This window comes from Etheostoma spectabile, unplaced genomic scaffold (assembly GCF_008692095.1).
Source record: "Etheostoma spectabile isolate EspeVRDwgs_2016 unplaced genomic scaffold, UIUC_Espe_1.0 scaffold00569331, whole genome shotgun sequence".
Classification (NCBI taxonomy): Eukaryota; Metazoa; Chordata; class Actinopteri; order Perciformes; family Percidae; genus Etheostoma; species Etheostoma spectabile.
This window is the reverse complement of record NW_022605066.1, coordinates 950,326-969,054: the sequence shown is the minus strand read 5'-3', so window position 1 is coordinate 969,054 and position 18,729 is coordinate 950,326. Positions and strand designations below refer to the sequence as shown.

At 44.6% G+C, this 18,729-nt stretch overlaps 1 protein-coding gene across 2 annotated transcripts in view; it reads right to left on the bottom strand.

Moving 5' to 3' along the window:
• The window catches only part of LOC116684804 (zinc finger protein GLI2), a 104,487-nt gene extending 87,354 nt beyond the window's left edge, over window positions 1-17,133 (bottom strand). For both annotated transcript variants that reach the window (XR_004330844.1, XM_032510237.1), the window contains exons 1-2: window positions 16,647-17,133; window positions 353-492 (exon numbers count right to left, since the gene is read on the bottom strand). Coding sequence is in view for 1 of the 2 variants with exons in the window: in XM_032510237.1 (XP_032366128.1) it covers window positions 353-467 (115 nt within the window). In the remaining variant the exon portion in view is untranslated. The remainder of the gene's footprint in view (window positions 1-352; window positions 493-16,646) is intronic.
• Window positions 17,134-18,729: the final 1,596 nt, after the last annotated feature.

The window sequence follows — 18,729 nt, the reverse complement described above, 5'->3', positions numbered from 1 at the left end:
TAACACTTTTTCATCACCCATTCTCTGACATCTCTGAAACACGCGGCCCTCTCTTGGTCTAACTCTTTTCATGTGCTAGCCAGCTACTTATGTGACTAGCCATAATGTTTCAGTTCAGTTCAGATTGCATGACCCCACGGAAAAAAAGGATACAACAGTGCTATAATATAAAAGCATTTAAAATGAACAGAGCTGAAGGGCTGCTGCTTTCTCAAATTATCGAATGACTCTACTAGCTGTCACTCTGCAGCTAGCATGTGTGAGACCTACACATGTCTTACACGTGTCCAGCCTACGTTGAATATCTAGTATAAAGAGTAAAGGAGAAAAGTGCATTGGAAAATAGCTTTACCTCTGGTCAAAGTGGTGGACGAGGGCTTCTTTGGAATTTCCGAGAAGCTGCTTCCATCCAGACCCGAACCCTTACACTCCTTCTTGTCAGTGGCGGGGGGAGCTGAAGTCTCCATGATGCGCTTCAATATCCGTCACACCCTAGAGAAAGCAGGACAGACACTAACGTTAGGTCAAATATGAGATCTTTGCTGTGACTGTGCAAAAGAAAAACATAGAGTAATGCATTCAGGTTGATAGGAGCTGTGTGTTTTTTTGTATGGAAACAAATGCACGTATGGCGCTCAGGAAGGAGGTAAATGACTATCACGGTTTTAAAATAGTCTCTTTTATCTTAAAATATTTGGATAGTGACCCCCCCAAAGAACGTCATGTTCTTCTTCAAAGACAGCCAGAAAACATCAATGAGTGAAATCCCACTGATTTATGGTCGCTAGCGGAGCAGCAGCTAGCCTGGAGGCGTTTTTTTGGAGGATTATAAAAACCAAACCAGAGATGTGATAATGAAGTCAGGAATACTGCAGGTAAACAGGGAATTTATTTTATATAAAATGTATTAGGTGTAATGATTCTCAGCCACGAAACTGCTCAAACTCCTGACCATGACAGCCGTGCTTTATGTCAATCTGTCGATTTGAATTTGTATTTATTCTAACGTCAGCTAAGGCACTAAACACACACACTCATACACACACACACACACACACGCTCACAGGTTTCTCAGTTTAATGTAATGAGTTCAAAGTCCTCTTCTGTTTCAATTGTAAATGTGAGTGGCGCTGAGGTTTGAGCCGCACACACTGTGTCAATACCTCCTCATGTCTGTGTGAATGGCTCGATGACTTGGCAACGTGCCACTTGTTTGACTTGGTGGGACCTACAAGATCATCCTCCGCCGAGAACAAACAGACCCAGCGCCGGCCCGGGGGGGGGGGGGGGGGGGTGAGAAGTCATTCCACGCACTGCCGCTAGCCTGCGGCCGTGGCTTTCCACCTGCCTTCAGCCACGGGCGAGAAAATGTTCGTGTGCGTTGACAGAGCGCTGACATGGCATTACGGCAAGGCCGGGCAACGTGGCTGTAATCAGGGGGCGGGAGGGGGGGGGGGTATTCACAGGTGCGAGCGAGGAAAATGACAAATTTCCTTGTTTGGAAAAGTAAGCACGTTTTAGTATGCATGTGAATGCTTTGGAGGCATCCGAAATGAAGCGCTTCAGTTCGCTCCTCACACCCGTTGGCAGCTATGTAAGTGTAAATTAGTTTGATTCAAACTACACAAACGTACCAAAAAAAAAGTTATTTTGCAGTCTCAAGTTCTAAACAACAAAAAGTGTTTATGACTTGACTCGTGCCCAAAGGACATAAAAAAAACACCCTGAAACAGCAATCTGGAAATTAGGGAAACAAATGGGATTTTTTTGGAAAGGAAAAGGTGAATGTTCAGTGATGTGGTTAGCTCTAGCCGAATGTTTGAAGTGCTGTTTCGGGGTTTCATGTGGATATCCAACATGTCAACCCTTTATTGGGACGTGTCTGTATTAGCAGCCATGTCTGTGACCCTTCGGAGGTGCCAGTCGCCTGTCACCGAGCCAATGTAAGCCGATTAGAGGTGGATGACTAACAGGTTTAGGCTGCATCTGTTTCTTATTTTCTGGTGCCAAAACGTCCTTGAGTCTTGTCTTGGAGAACTCCGTCACTCTGACATCACCTTTGTGATAGAATTTAATGTGCTCTTTCATGGGCTTTTATCTTATTCAGAGTTGGCCAAAGAACAGGCTCCTTTTGGTAGTGAACCCTCTTGGCAAAGATAAGACGTGCCCATGAACACACCAGTGCTCACAGCAACAGAGTTTGCCTTTCAAGCAGCCCTGGCCCTTAAAAATAACTAAGAATCCTCCCCTTAACATCGCCGTCTGATGAACATCTGGCACCGCATTAATGGCTGTTTCCACGCTTTAAGAGCATGCCAACTATTTGCTTTCCTATTGCCTCTGAACCTTGAGCCAATATATATACATATATATACACACACACACACACACACACACACACAATGAGAGGTGTGGGGTACAAGTACCTGTAAAATGTCTTTTACCAAAAATATAAATAAATAACTGAATTTAAGGGACTAAACATTGTTAAAGTAAAACTGCTTGATTTGAGCTCATTTCTCCAAATGCAGTCTGGATCGAGGAAAGTTTTGAAGAAGAGTCAGATCTTGTAACAAGGCGGGCCTGCTCGGTTCTTTTGGGGAAAGATGGTAAAGATTTACAAAGAACATGTTTAGGGCCTTTCCTCTCTAACTGGGAGGTTTTGGCGCTGATTGGTGGGACTGCATCCAGAGATCCACTGGTCAAGTCAAGTCAAGTCAAATTTACTTTATCCATAAAAATGGAAATTACAGTGCTCACGCTCGCCATCTTACCCATAAAAACTAGAGTATAAATACAATACCACAAATACACTACAATATTATACATAAATACAATGAAAAATAAAAAAATTAAAAAAATAAAAACTTATAAAAATGTACATTTAAAGTGCTTGTTGTGCTGCCTAATAGCCTGAGGTATAAAAGAAAGAGCATACCGCTTAGTTTGTGTCACAGGAGGTCTTAGCCTACCACTACGCTCTATGACCCTACCGGTCACATTACCATGAAGAGGGTGACCCGGGTCCCTCGTTATTTTCTGTGTCATTTTTACCAGATGATCGTCATATACCTGATCCGCTGTATTTAACTCTCCCACCATTTTCCCAGCCCTTTTAGTCACTCTATCAATTCTGGCCTTCTCAATCAACCCAGAATTCCCCCCCACCCCACCCCACCACACAGTAACTCCAAACACTAGATATAACTGACAGACAAAACATTCTCACTACATCTGTATTCACCTTAAAGGACTGCAGCTTCCTCATACACTAATTTTTTCATCAATGAGTCAACATGATCAGACCATGTTAGTCTGTTGTTAAAAACAACGCCCAAATACTTGAATGTGTTCACTCTTTCTATTTCTACACCTTTGATTTCCACTGCCTCAGCTGTAAAGGCACTGGTAAGAGAGAAGGACTTTTAGACATGTATCAGCTCATTTAAATAGCTCACCTCTCTGTATTGTGTGTACACTTAACTTCATTTAATATAGAATGTGGTGTGTGACACTTCCACCAAAACAAGTTCCTTCCTGAGACTATTTAGCAGAGCCCCCGTCTCTTAGCACACCCAAGACCATTGGGAGGTGCTAAGAGACGGGTTTAAATACATGTGTTTTTCTCCTATCCCAGAATGCATCTGTGGTGTAGCCAGACCTTACTCCGCAGCGTCGTTAAGTAAGGCAATGGGAGACTATACTCAAGATGTGGCCCCAACTTCACCCTGATATCCCCCCCCAGCACACCCCTTTACCCATCACACACACACACACACACACACACACACACACACACACACACACACGCGCGCGCAAACACACCGGAGTCTCCCAACAGGCTAAACCCGCGTTGCCCCCGATGACAGGGAAGCCCAGCTCTGACAGGCTGGTACAGGTGTCAGGAACCGAGCAGACAGATGGCAGGGGCCAAAGGCGAACAAACTACAAGGGTCCACTTCTTTTCTCATCTTCTGGTTGGCTGGGCAGCCCATTGCGGCACGAACAGGATAAGCAACCCCCCCCCCCCACCTTCTCCTTTCCCCACCCTCTTGTGGCTGGGGACTGGGGACTTGAGATAGCAGGGCAGGATTACCCCCACTCACAACACACACAGTCCCCAAACTCCATCAAATGATGATTCTTTATTTTTCACATAAATATTACGCATAACAACTCTTATGTTTTATGTTGTGTCTGATATATCGCTGTTTTTACCTCGAGCATCATGACCACTTTTACATCTGGTGTCTTGAACACCAAAACATACAAGTTTTAAGCAAGGGAAGACGCCCCAGGATTGGCTTAAAATGTCTGATTACCAAATGGTTTCTGGGAAGTGCAGGGCAAAAAACACCATAGCAATGTCTGTCTAGCAACCAAATCCCAAAACAGGAATCTACCAGATTACTGCTTTAAATGATTTATTTAGTTCATTTCAATGCAAAACTACTTTTTTCCCCCCATAAGACTAGACTAACCATATCCGAAACCTTAACCCTAAGTTTTACAGTGAGGCTGCTTTGTTCTCGTTCCTTCCTGCCACACAGCCACAAAACCGGAGGTGTTGTTTTTCCATTGGGAAACGTCTTTAGCGAATTATCTAACAAGCATTTAAAGTGAGGTTGGGTGAAGAATATACGTCCGTGTGTTTTTTTCCAAGTGCAAGACGGTTTTAGAAGTGAAAACACAGCTGCCAAGATATATGTCCTCTATTTTCTTAATTAAACAAAAAGCTGTTTTCAAACTTAGTCCCACCCACACGGGAACACTATTACTATGTTCTGGCTTATGTTTAATGATTCGTAACTGAAATGGGAAGCGGAAAAAGTTCCCAGAGAAGAGTTTACAGTTTACAGCAGAGGTGGTGCATTTCCTCCACCCGCCCTGGCTCTGATGGACCCTCCAGACCGGGCCACTTAACCACACGGGGAACAGGAAAAAGGCGGAGGTAATTGGGAACGGCACTGCTCCGTTAGATCATTCCACTTGTTGAAGTAGCTTGCTTTCTGAGTGAATGCGAGCGAGTCAGTGTCAGTAATAATAATCGCTTATGATGCTGCAAATGATGTGGTTCTTACCAAGATGGAAAAAAACACTTAGATTTAGAGGTGTTGGATAATTTATCTTATTTTAAGTGTTCAACTTTGAAATCTTAAATCAAGCGAGCTTGTCAAGTGAAATGATCTCGCTGCATGGACAGATCATTTCACTCGTTCTGAGGACCTTTTCCCTCAGATTTAATGTTTTGATCGTTGAATGTTTTTAGACTCCCCCTTTTTTTTTGCGGTGTCAGTAATTATTTCACACCATTTCCACAACAGTATCTGTGCCTCATCTTCTCTGAACTCTTCTTCCTCTCTCCGCTCATTTGCCTTCAGGCCTCCTCCCACCTCAGACTCGCAGGACCTTTTGTTATGAGACCTGGCGCGTGTTTTTTCTCAGCGCTCGGTCACTTTCAAGTGTTCCGTTCAACAGCTCCCCTTTCACCAACACTGAGAGGAATGCAAACACACATCAAAAGAGGCCCTCTCGTTTTGAAGACTTCCAGGCTTTGCTCTTCTTACTTTCTTCCGTCCTATCTTTCAGTCAGTGTGATCCGCATGCGGGTAGGCTCTCTTTCCTGGCACAGACACACACAGACGCACTCAGACACACACACAAACTTACATGGGTGCACGCAGTGCTCACCAACTGCCGTCCCACACTCTGCTCACATGGCAAACATGAACAAGATAGATAGGTGAGGTCTCCCGCCCCTACGCCGCCTGCAGAACTCTCTACTCAAGTTTCTGATGGTCACACTCATGCAGGTTAACAAAACAACCATCAAAAGCCCAAATATGGTTTTGTTTCACATATTTCTGTGCCTTCATCTCAGACGCGATGTCATTTTTCGAGAGCTGATTGAGAATTTATCGCGACACTTTTTCTCCAGTTTCAGGACTAACCTGACACACCAGATGGTTTGGTAACCTAGGGTCTTTTTGTGAATGTATCTGAGTCAAACTTTAGTTTAAAAGCACATTTAGGATGGAAGCGCCACTTTTAAGATTTATTAAATTCTTGTTTTGGGTCAGAGCTAGGGGCGCTACTATGATAGCATTAAAATCTCTATTTTTCAAAACATTAACAAGGCTCGACTTTGCTTAAAGTCTCACCAGGAGAGGGGCTCTACACTCAGCATGGAGAACATTGTTGGTGTGCACAAACACAAACAATGTTCTCAATGCTCAAGGACAAAATAGTGATTTTGATGCTATCATAGTAGCGCCCCTAGCTCTCCCATTCAAAAGGCCATTTGACCCAAAACGAGACTATAGTAAATCTTAAAAGTGGAGCTTCCGTCCTAATTATGCTTTTAAACTAAAGTTTGACTCGGGTACTAAAAGACCCTAGGTTGCATTTTGGCGAGAGTTACGCTTTGAGATAGACCTGAAAAATCTCCAACCCTGTCCTTTAAGCTGTGATGCATGCCAAACCCGTCCAGTCTATGCACTGCTGCAGCTCTGAGTCCCTTCCTCCTGGTGCACCCTGGGTGAGCAAAAGGCCGACATCAATGGGACACTCCAGAGGAATGCTGGAACCGTCAGATTTAATTTACAGGTGGACAGGTGTAGGAGTGAGGGGGGGGGGGTGCTGAGGGAACCCAGACAGCCTTGTTGTTTCTCTGGACTTCAGCTGTACCTTCACTACATCCGGATCCAGAGAGCTCCTTGTATAATTCATACAAAATACAGCTGTTGTTCCCCTCACATAGCCTGCCCTAACCACCTTGGCTGGACTTTCTCTGGTACTCTGCGACAGTTTCATGAGAAACCTTTAATTTAACTTACCAAAATTAGCTTGCTAAATATGTCCTTTCCTCGACAACACAGCTCATTTTTAGTCTTGGCTGCTACAGTCAAGTGCTATTGGAGAGACGGGAGCAATCCAATATTTTCTTCTGTCTCTCTGTGTTATTATTGTTCTAACCTCATTTTTTTGGAACCTAACTACTTTAAAACCGTTTACTGAAATTTCCCCCCCGTTCACATGAGTGGACCGCTCATACATTATTTTCACGGAAACACAGAAAAAGAAATACAACTTCCATAAAAAACTATCTGAGCAAATTGAATTACACATGGTTGCACTATGACCCTTGAGGTGACAGGAGTGCTATCCAACATGGACTCCGATGTTAACCGAGACCAGAATTTTCAAGTGGGAAGCAACATCGGGACTTTCTAACCAGCTCTTTTCCTCAAATTTAACACCATGAACACATATCTAAGAGAAGTGTGTTCACCAGAATCCACTCCTTCTAAATATATCAACATTCTCACAACAGGAATTACGGTCTTAAAAAATAAGCCAAAGTTTGAGAAGTGCCTCTCGCCTTAATTGTCATTAAATGAAGTGTCTGACCCAAGAGTAACATAGCAGTTACCATCGCCAAGGACAAACAGCTGATTGAGGTTAGCTAATTAGCTCTCTCTGTGTCTTTAAACAACCAATGTGTTGTTCTTTCTTCACACTGTACTGTATGCAGCTTCCAGGTAAAACAACACTTACAAACACTTTCGCCTTTTTAATGTAAGGGCAACTACTTTTGTTGCACCTGCCTGGTGCGTCCATACAGACGCTGAAGGGGGATTATTGCATCAGTACATGAGCAATACCGACCAAGCGCCAGCATTTTACAAGTTGGGAGTGAGAACGGGTTGAGACTAATTACAATTGCAAGATGGACCGAAACACGTCTATAAATCAATGCTAATGTTGCTTCGTGTCTACTTGATGTGTAAATAACCAATTGCATGCTCTAAAGTTAAAAGGTGAAAACACAAAACTTCTCCGACGCTCTTCTAAGAACTAGGAAGAGTCCTTTCACTCTGTATACTTTAGATACACACCATCAATGTCTTGTTTGAGGATTCTTTACTTTATGCCTTCATACTTTCAAAAAAGTTTAACATAACTTTAAAAACAAATACAGCAAAACGTGCATTATACCGTGGCAAAGCAATTCACATCAGACTGAAAATGTCTATGTTGACAGCTGACACACTGCAAATGGACGGCAAGTTTCAGAGACCTCTGAGGGAGGACAAGTTCAGACTGGGACAGGACACATTCTCCATACGTGAATCACTCGTTGGAGAAAAGGTCTTCCTGTGAGGATTTGAAGCTCAGGTCTAAAAGGTCATGTAGGAGATTGTTTGAGGTCTGACAGGAATGCATTAGCCATTACTCTGAGATTGAACAACATCCCTACACCACACATAGATTCAGGTCTGTCAGATAAATGGGAATGAGAGTATTGCCACAAAATTTTGTCAAACCAGAGTGCAGGTTTTCTATAGGCAGGCCATTTAAGTGTGCTTCACATGGCTCAGTAGCTGAGGGAAATTAGAAAGTAAAGGAAAATTAACATTTGTGTGACTCATATTCCAATCCAAAATGATGTCTAATATCAATCAACAGCAGGTTTGTTCATATACGTCCATCCTGTTTGTAATCCAGTGAATTAGGGCTTTAAAGAAAATGCTTTCCAGTTTTCTTCTGTCCGTTCCAAAACCTTTACAATCTGCTATTTGCACATGGGGACTCAAATCCCTTCCCAAAACCCAATCATCCAGTGGATTGCAGGAGATACAGAGTAAGGAGCACCTAACAACTGATGTAATATAAAAGGCATCTAAAACAGCAGAGAAAAGCCCTGTGGATGGGTTCTTACCCCCACCCCTGAACCTGACCTTTCCTGCTAGTAAAGGCAATATCCTGTGGTCGATCTCTCCGTCTCCCTCAACCAACGCAAAACAGATGTGGAGCTCATGGCCTACACACAGTCCCGGGCAGGGAGGAATCTACATGGATGGAATTTGGCTTTTTTTTTTGTCTCAGAGAACGAAAAAAAAACGACAGGGAAGGAACCGATACAAAGCAAGGTTATAGAATAAAGTAAACCCTAATTAAGAGGTGTACAGACTGGTGGGTCAGGTTACAGGATGTGCTCTGATGGACCAGTGACTTCAATCAATAGACACAAAATCAGTTAGAATCTGCCGAGTTAGGGGAGGTGGCTATTGCAGTTACTTCGTCATACCCAAAAGTATTTCACAAATTGAAATATGGACCAGATTGTGGCACAAAGTAAATCATATTTCCTACTGTGGGAATCATGAATGTGTGGACCACATATTTGTATCAATCCATGCAAAGGTTGTGGAGACAGATAACTTTTGGGGATCTCCAGAACCAGTAGGCTTCATCCTCTGAGAACCATGAACGTCTGGACAAATGACGCTGATAGCGTTGCGTCCCTTGAGACATATTGCTAACGTTAGCTAAAAATGCTAAATGCTAACTGAAAAGCAAGCAATCTGAGTATGTCAGCATTGGCTCTGTAAAATTGTCAAGTGCATTTTTCCAAAAGCAGATCCATTGATAATTTAAAAAAAAACCTTTTGAGTTTAAAAGTGCTTTTTATTGCTGACATATCACAGCTGAATGAACACGAGTCTGACCCTTGTAACTATGTAACGGAGGTGTGTGCGTCTGTGTGTAAAAGTCACAGCTGTCACCGGTGCCACATGGCACACCGCTGAGTCGAGCCAGCTTCCCCTTCTCAAGCATTTGGACTGGCTCATTCACCCTAAACGTGTTGTTAGCACTCCCTCTCGACTGCTTCAGCTGTCAATAACCTCGCAACTACTTAAGCAAACCTGGCTCAGCGTGTGTGTGTGTGTGTGTGTGTGTGCACGTGTGTGGAGAACCACAGCGGATATGCCTACAAGCCAGTAAGTAAAGATTTAGCCAAATCAAAGTGGGCATTTGCTACACTCAGGTTTCACTGTAGTGCAACTTCCACACTGTTGCGGTGAATGGACCGCTCCTGCCTGTGAGAGCTGACAGTCTGTGGCTGCGCATCGCTGGCACTTACAAGCCAGCTGCCGCTACGTTTAAGTCAGATCTCAGGTCTTTGGTGACAGGAGGGGGGACTTCCCTTGAAGTTGGGGGGAGGGAGGGGGTGTCGGTGTCTGCGTGTCTGCGGGCCCGGGACCAGTCAGTAGCAGCTGTCAGAGCATGTCACCAGGTGAGATCTTGAGGTCACTTTGACTCCCTACGTCCACACTGAGCCGGGACACTTTTTTAATCAGCCTTTATTCTTTATATGCGACGGTTCTATTACTGTTCTCTCGTATCTTATTCTGTTGTAAATAAGACCAGGGCGTAGGTTTGGTTTCAACATAGGAGGGGACATCCGGGTCGTTTATCAAACATTTCATTTCCTGCATTTTGGGCAATTTGTATGCATCAATTTATGCTGCAAATGACTTGATTCACGTATGTAAAGGAAATGATTGCTCTCCGGTATTTTTCAAAACTTTCTGCATATTCAAAACATCATCACATTTTCTTAGATTTTTTTTTTTATTATTTTTTTTTAATAGTAGACATTATTTTTAACAGTTTTTTTTTTTTTACCTCTTTTCGGGAGTGTGGATTTTTCAAAAATCAAATCTACCTCGGAAATCCATGCCTATGAAATGAGAATAACTAAATAACTAAATCCCGAGTTTGGCCGAATTAAAACACTTGATCGTGATGAAGAAAAGACTGGAGGAGGATAAAGAAAAGGAGGTTGGGAAACATGTTTCACCATTTCTTTTGGACATTTTACAGACTGAACAACAAATCGATTAATCCAGATATGAGAATTAACAGATGACTCGACAATGAAAATAATTGTTAGTTGCAGCCCTAGCTCTGATTGAACTGGTATAGTGTGGCAGTCTGAGCTAGACTCAGAATAAAAAGCATGCATACGGCTTTCAACACTGAGAATAAGACAAGTATGTAGATGCACATGTAGATTTTCTATGTCTTCACCGACCTTTTTTTCCCTGAATTGCTTTTGCGGTGCTATGACCACCTGCTGACACCGCTGAGTTCAACCTGACAGCAGTCTGACATTACCAAAGCCTTGCATGTGAAACAACTTAGCGCAGAGATGACCCCGCGCATAACCAGCGCGCTTTTCATCCCCCTTTCTCTCTAATGAACTGATTACAAAACATGGCCCGGAACCAGAGAGCGAGTGAGAGCGAGAGAAGAGAGGGAGAGGAGATGATGGCAGCAGCAGAAATGCAGAGAGGGAGGAGGGGAAGGCTGCAGAGCTAGTTGCTAAAGACAACCACATGTCTCTATATCCAAGCTCAACCCTGACTCTCTCTGTTCCTCCGTCTCTTGTCTCTGCGTTCTATCTGAGAGGAGACTGTGGCCTGGCACAGAGTAAGCATGATTGGGAATCTAATATCTCCCATCATATGGAAACGTAAGGAGAAAAAGGAGCCCAACCGCCCGGCCCTTGAGGCTGCGTTGACTTTGTAGCTATGGGAGGGCGTGGAAGTAAATCATAACTTACAAACTCCTTACCCTCTCCCCTCCCAACACAAACCCCTGAGTTAAGAGAACAAACAGATCCCACCTCCCTCCCCTCTCTCTTTCTCTGTGTGTCGGGTGCATTTTGTTGTCAGTGGCCTCCACGTAGACCCCAATCTCTGCCCCTGCATCAGAGTTAGGCCGGCCGCAAACATGGCAGACAATGGCCCATTGTCCGGGGGCCTGTGTATCGCAATATCTCGCAGTCACACAGCAAAGCCTGTTGGGTGTTAATGATACAGTGAAGGGAAATCCTGATCCTTCTCCTACAGTCAACAGCCGATCATCTTTTACAGCACAAATTGATATTTTAAAGGTCCCACATGATGCTCAGTTTCAGGTTGATACTCACACGTATTTTCCACTAGAACGCGTTTACATGCTTTAGTGTTGAGAAAACACATTCCTGTTCTCGTACTGACTGTCTAAATATCCCTGTATTCACCCTCTGTCTGAAACGCTCCGTTTTAGCGCCTGTCGCTTTAAGACCCCTCTAAAAGAGCCCAGTCTGCTCTGATTGGTCAGCGTTTACCGTTCTTTGACATCTGCGCTCTCAGCACAGTCAGGGAATGACTATATATAGTATAGTATAGTATAGCATAGTATAGTCCTGTCAGCTCGTTTAAAAACATATAGCTAAAATCTTGGAAAATGGTGACATTTTTACAAATGTAATTTATAAAAGTCCAAAAAATATTCAGTTTACTACCATGGAAGACTAAGGCAAGCGGCAAATATGGACATGTGAGAAGTTGGAGCTAGACTACGGTGGGATTTTTGTTTCCTAAATAACACCAAATTAGCACGGGATTTCTCTAAATGTGCTGAGAGAAGCAATGGTAAATAAAAAGGATTCAAAGTGTTAAAATAATGATAAAATAAAACAACCTGTCACTTTCACTTGTCAGTGGAGTTTATTTTGTGTTGAGATAATGAAATTAGCTTCCCCATCCCCCCTTCCTACAACTGAGCTGACCTCTTGTGACCTACGGCCACCATTGTTCCTTTGTAAGCCCATGGACAATGATGAGGTTACTGCCTAAATGCTTTTGGGAAACTGGGTTTCCGATGAGTCAGTATGTGAGCTAAGGAGTGTGTGAAGAGTTCGGCCAGGATGTGACGGGACCACTTTGGGCTGTGTTGGTGATGACACACCATGCATCACACACAGTGCACTGTATATACAAGACGGAATCTGTTTAAGCTTTCCTCCCTTTTGGATGTATTGGAGCTGGCTTGTTCTACTTCTTCTTCTGCAGTTTGAGAATTGCAGAGGAAGAGGGTTGTTAGACCTTGTCTTGGAAATACAGTTTTTCGGAGACAACCAATTTCCACTGCAATTGTGCATTCCTGTTCCAGACAAAGTGCTCGGCCTCCAGTGATTGATGAGGTCAATCGGCCTGTAATGAGCGTGTCAGTTGTTTTACCGTACAGTCTTTAAAACGGCTTGTTAAAGGCACGTCAGGCCAGGCGCCATTTCTCAACGCCATGTGTGTTTGTAGAGGCCTTACGGTGCAAACGGGTTCTTTTGGCGGCGGCGGTACAATCCAGCGTGACCTCAGTTGCTGTTCGGGGACTGAAGTGCCCACTCATAGCTGCTCTAGTGTAAAGAGAGGGGAGGAGGCGAGGGGGGGGGGCAGGGGAAATGTGCCACCCCGACCCAGTTATGATGTGAGCCTATTTAACCTCGCACACTTGAGGGAGACTGAACGGGATGCCTCGAGGAGAGTGAAACAACGGGGCGTTAAAACAAGCGGGGATTGTCCAGTGCCCCCCCCCCCCCCCCCAAAAAAAAGGCCAAAAGGAAAGGAGATGGGATTCAGTGAAGGGCTCTACAGATGAACGTAAGTGGCCATCTCTCTCGCTCGCTCTCATATGAAGTGCCTGCTGACTGTGAACGATCGCTGCCTTTCACAGCATGGCCGTTAATGTCCCGGCGATTCATCCCCGATGCTACATTAATATTCATCACCATTCATTGGGAAAAAATCTTTTATGAAGGAAACACCCTGTCAAAGTACCAAACGTGCTGCTTGTAATACTGATATTACTACGGAGCGGTAATACGGTATACCGCGGGGTCTTAATAATAACAATGGTATCGGTTTTAACACATCATTTAAAAAAATGCAATAGGAGCCAAGGATTAAATATTAAATATAATGTATTTAATTATTGCTGGAGCTGCTCCCCCTGCGACCTGATACCGGATGAGTGGACGGAGATGGATGGATGGATGTAATTTATGTAATGCCTAAAAATGCGTGGTTGTCATCACGTGACAGTGTGGAGGAGAGAGAGAGAGAGAGACCTGGTCTGGAAGAAGAACAGGACTCCTGCAGCACTGGGGGTTCCTCCCTAACGAGATGGTGAGGTGTTTGGGTATCAGTGTTTGGTTTTCAGTTTCTGAACGGGGGAGGCACACGCCAACAGTTTGGTGACGCCGTCTGAGCCTTACATCATCATCGTTTTTTAATTGGTCACGGTAATACCGCATACCGGGGTAAAATAGGGAGGTTTGACGCTATCAACGTTTGGATACCGCCCAACTCTACAGAGAAGATTTGGTTCCTGTGCTTAAAATAAAAAAAAAGACTTGACAGCAAGGGGAAGCCACTGATCTATCCCTGATCTCGCCACCTCGCGCTGCATGTGTTCATCAGGTATGACTGGTTGAAAGGTATGGAGCGTAGAGATGCTTATTTCTTCATGCTCAGTAGACCAGAATGCCCCGCAGCCACAAGACATGTACCAGCGTCCTTTAGCTCTTTGGATGTTTCACACCACAACCTGACTACAACTTGGTGCAGCCGGGGCTGTCCTCGCCTAGAGACATGCTCGACACTCGATCGTAATGATGATTGTGTCAACTAATCGATTGAAGTGATTTAATCAACAGATCTGTAAAATGGAGTTTTGTATTGTGTGAAGTTACATATATGTATGTAAAAAGTTCCAAAATGTCCAGCTGCGAAGGACCAATCCCGGAAGGGAAACGCTGGATGCAGACCAGCGAAAAAGGCAGCAGCTACCCTTCATCCACAGCCGCAAAATTCCACTGCAAACGTTTTTCAGCCGAACCACAGAGGCCTCAGAAGCCCCCCCCCCCCCCCCCCCCCCCCACCCAACCACACACACTACCTACCGCGTCCCCACACATGCTGGTGGCAGGCCGCCGAACGGCTTCATCGGTACCGTGCCGTGTCTGAGCAGTGCGAGGAGGGTCGCGGTGGGATGCCTCAGGGTTGAAGGCCCACCCCCCCCCCCCCAACTTTTTAGAATTTACTCAGCAGCACTGGGTGTGGTGGTGGTGGTGGTGGTGGTGGGGTGTGCTCCTCCCCTCCTCAGAGTCACTCAGACTTCACCCTCTCCTCCAACCCTCCTCTCTGTCCCTGTACGCTAGACTTCATCGGTATTTGCTTTCAAAAAAAAAGCTGTACCCCCCCCCATGCCTCCTCCTCCTCCTTGGCCTATACCCCTCCCACACACACACACACACACACACCACCCAGTCGCTCCTTTTCCAGTATTTGGTTCATTATATTTTCTGCAGACTTCCAGAAAAGAGGCAAAAAAAGAGAGAAAAAGCAGCGGATCAATAAAGCGGGGCCCGTGCACAGAGGCGATGTGAAAACGGGGGCTAAAGCAGCATACATACAACAGCACCCAGGGGCTGGGCTGGGGAGATGAAAGTGACATGGCCACTATAGGGTCTCCCCCGAACTGAGGCTGAATGAGCTGAATAGGCTCATCCATTCTTTGCTCCTTTCACTCTCCGTAGGCCCTAACTGTTGGAGCTCTTCATTCCTTACAATGGCCAAATGCACTAAAACTTTTTCTTTTTTTTCTCATGCAAATCACCTCGGCCCTGACGGGAATTGTCATCATGTGAAGCGGAAAACACACATGCATACACTCTTCCTCGTTGTTTTTTTTTTTCTAAGATCATTGTTATTTCAAACTATAACACATAATCCATATCTTTTTTATTTACTTGAAATATTCCTTAAGTTGTCTTTTTAAGGCCTGCTCTTCTTTGCCTTCGTTTTTTTAAATCTTTTAATGTCAGTTTCTTACAGAATAGGGTTGGGGCCAATGTGAACCATGTATTTTAGAACTGAGATTAAAGTCAGAACGCGTACTTGAATCTCAAGCCTTCTGACTTTAAACTCAGAACCCAAATCAATGTTTCACATGTGTGTGTCACGATAGTCTCCCCTAGTCTCTCATCAGCAGGCGAGAAAACACTTTCTTTTTCATGTCTATGTAGGCCAAAACAACTGAGGAAAAAAAGTGGGACTCATAAGTACATACATGAGTTTGGAGATCATTAGCAGCGCCTGTTAGATAGGAGCAAAAGCCAACAGCAAATATAGCTGCTGAAGGGCCCCACAAAGGCGTCAAGTGTTTGTTGACTGCTCAGGCCGGAGAGCAAACAGTAAACCTTGAATCTTTCAACAATAAGTCCACATGTCCCACAGTCCTGTCCCAGGCAGCAGTGTGTCCCCGCTGCTGCTTCAGCCCCCCCCCCCCAGCCACGGTCGGCCTGATGTTTGGGTCTTTGCTTTGTGGCATTAAGAGATTAAAACAGTAAAGTGCTCCTAACGCCAGTGTGTGTGTGTGCCCGTGTGCCCGTGTGTGTGTGTGTGTGTGTGTGCGTGTGTGACTGCATTAGTGCAATGTGGGACATTATAGGTTAATTGTTTTAATAGTTTTCACACATGCCTGGCAAGGGTGAAATGGTAAGTTTAAAAAAAACTCTATGCAAAATGCTTTTCTTGGTGTAATGCAAAATGGGCTTACATTTTCTTACAATTTTCAATGATTTGCAGATTTTTTTTTTAGTTATTAAATCTTAGATTTAACTATAAAAACAGCGTCCGTGTCGAGACTCCAGTATTTTGTGCTGAACTATGAGCAGCCGTGTAGAGGGACTGGCGCCGGGCTTTCTGATCACATCTCTTCCCATATGGATCATGTTGCAGGACAGAAATTGTTTGGATTCCTGTGTCAGATAAATTCAAAGTGCAAATGAGAATGTGAAGCTGCCCTAGGTCTCATCTGCCGTTGACGTGCAAAGCAACACACAGAGAAGGAAACCCACCGGTCAAAGACTTTTAACTCCACTCCAAGTGGGACTATATCAGAGCCGGACGCACACCGCGCATTACAGCGACTTCTCCTCCTGTCAGCATCACAAACCCAAACTTCCTTACCTTCGCTGCCGTCTCTTTTCACTTCCAACCCGAGGCTCTTCCTTCCACTCACTCTTTTTTTTTCTTCTTTCGTCCCGAGGAAAAACTTTTGGAGTGGGATTCCCGTAAACTAGGACCGAGCTGGCGAGCTGACGCGAAACTCCATGAACCGAGTTCAGAAAAAGAGAAAGAGAAAAGTTTTTAGGAGCCACTCAAAAGTTTGCACGGCATTACCGCCTCCTCTGTCTGTCCCGGAGAGGGGGTTCAGTGCGCAGCGCCAGAACAAGTCGACTCGAACTTTTTCTTACAATCCATCTTGTCCCCGGAGGCGCGTGTCTGCCCGTGCGTGCCTTCTCCCCGTGGCGCACTGCTTTCTAGGGGAAGCCTAAAAGTTTGGGAGTGAAAAGCAGTTCGGAGCTTCACTCGGCAGTTGTTGCAGAGACATGCGGCGGGGTTGAGATCTTCAGGCTGCTGATCTGTTTTCAATCCGCCCCCCCCCCCCCTTTCTCTCTCTCTCTCTCTCGCTCTCCCCCCTTCACCATCTCCCCCTCACTCACTCCCCTCGCTCCCTGGTGAGTTGGGCCATTTGCTGCACCAGATGGGCCGGGCTAACTCCTGGGGGGTGGGGGGTGGGGGGGTAAAGTTTACAGTTAACCATGCCTAGCAGAGCCAGTTTTTGGATTACAAGTCCCAGGAATTACTACACTTTAGTATAGCCTACACACACACACACACACACACACACACAACACACACACACACACACACACACACACACACACACACACACACACACATCTGCATCAGTTCCATCCGCGCTGCATAAAACCAATGTTAGTTCTTTTTTTCCATCAAATTTCCTTGCAGTTCGAAATAAGAGCTGTAATTGTGTTTTTTTTTTTTTTTCCTTTTAGGGATTCTGTGAATGCGTAGACAGATAACCAAGGACCTCTCAGACCATGAACACAACCAAACAGACTCCCCCCCCCCCCCCCCCCCCCAAACACTCCAGACCCTGTGGTCGATTTAAAAAGTAGACAGCAAGCAATCTTCATAATTCATGCTTTGTTTATTCCCCTCTTTTTTTTCATGTGAGTTGGAACTTTCTACCGTGTTGCCCTTTTTTAACTGTTAATCCATTGTGAGCTTGGGAGTTCTGCTGTAGGAATATTCCAGAATGAGGTTTCAAAGAGAGACGGCCTCTAGCTCACCAGTAAGAATAAGAGATGTTGGCTGAGTCTTTTGCACGTGAGAATCCAACATGCTTTGCTGCATTTCTTCCCCTCTCCTGTCTATCCACTGTCACTATCAAATAAAGGGAAAACAGCCCCCAAAAATAATCTTTAAAATTTTTAATAAAGGGCGCCAGGGACCCCTAAATCCCCCCTGGTCCTATAACCCCCTCTGCTGTGTTGCATATAGGCAAACAATATTTATTATGTGATTCTTGTAGATCTCATTGAGAGAAACACTGTCTGTGCCAGCTCATTCAGTGTGTGTTTGATTAAAGTCCATTGTTATTTTTAAGGAAAATGAGATAAAGAGAAGGAAGAAAATGAGCTTCGTTTCCCCCCTCCCACCCCACCCAGAGTGCATTGTGTACAGTTGTTCTATGCTGGTACCCCAATCTGTCACAGATTTGCTGTGAGATTTTCATATTCAAAATAAGAACTCAGGAATAGACAACGTATACCAGAGATCTTCAACAGGGGCCCTTCAGAGTCAATGCAGGGGGGGGGGGGGGGGGGGGGGCTCTCTTCAATGTTGAAAGTTGATTTCAAATTCAAATGTCTTAAGATGAATCCAATATGTTATTAGTAAACATAAATCCCCACTGATAACAGGCCAGTTAGCCTATCATCAGTGGGGATTTAGATTTGCTAACAACATGTTATGTCTACAGGTGTAGGTAAGGTCGTCACTAAGGTAACCATGCACAGATGCAGTTCATCCTAAGGACTCCCTGTGACACATATATGTCTAACATTTAAACATGACTCATAAACTAATCCTATCAATTATTATTTTAATAATACACGTTATTGTGGGCCCAGTTTAACCCTAAAGAGTATATGTAGTATGGGGTCCCCGCTCCGTCTCTCTC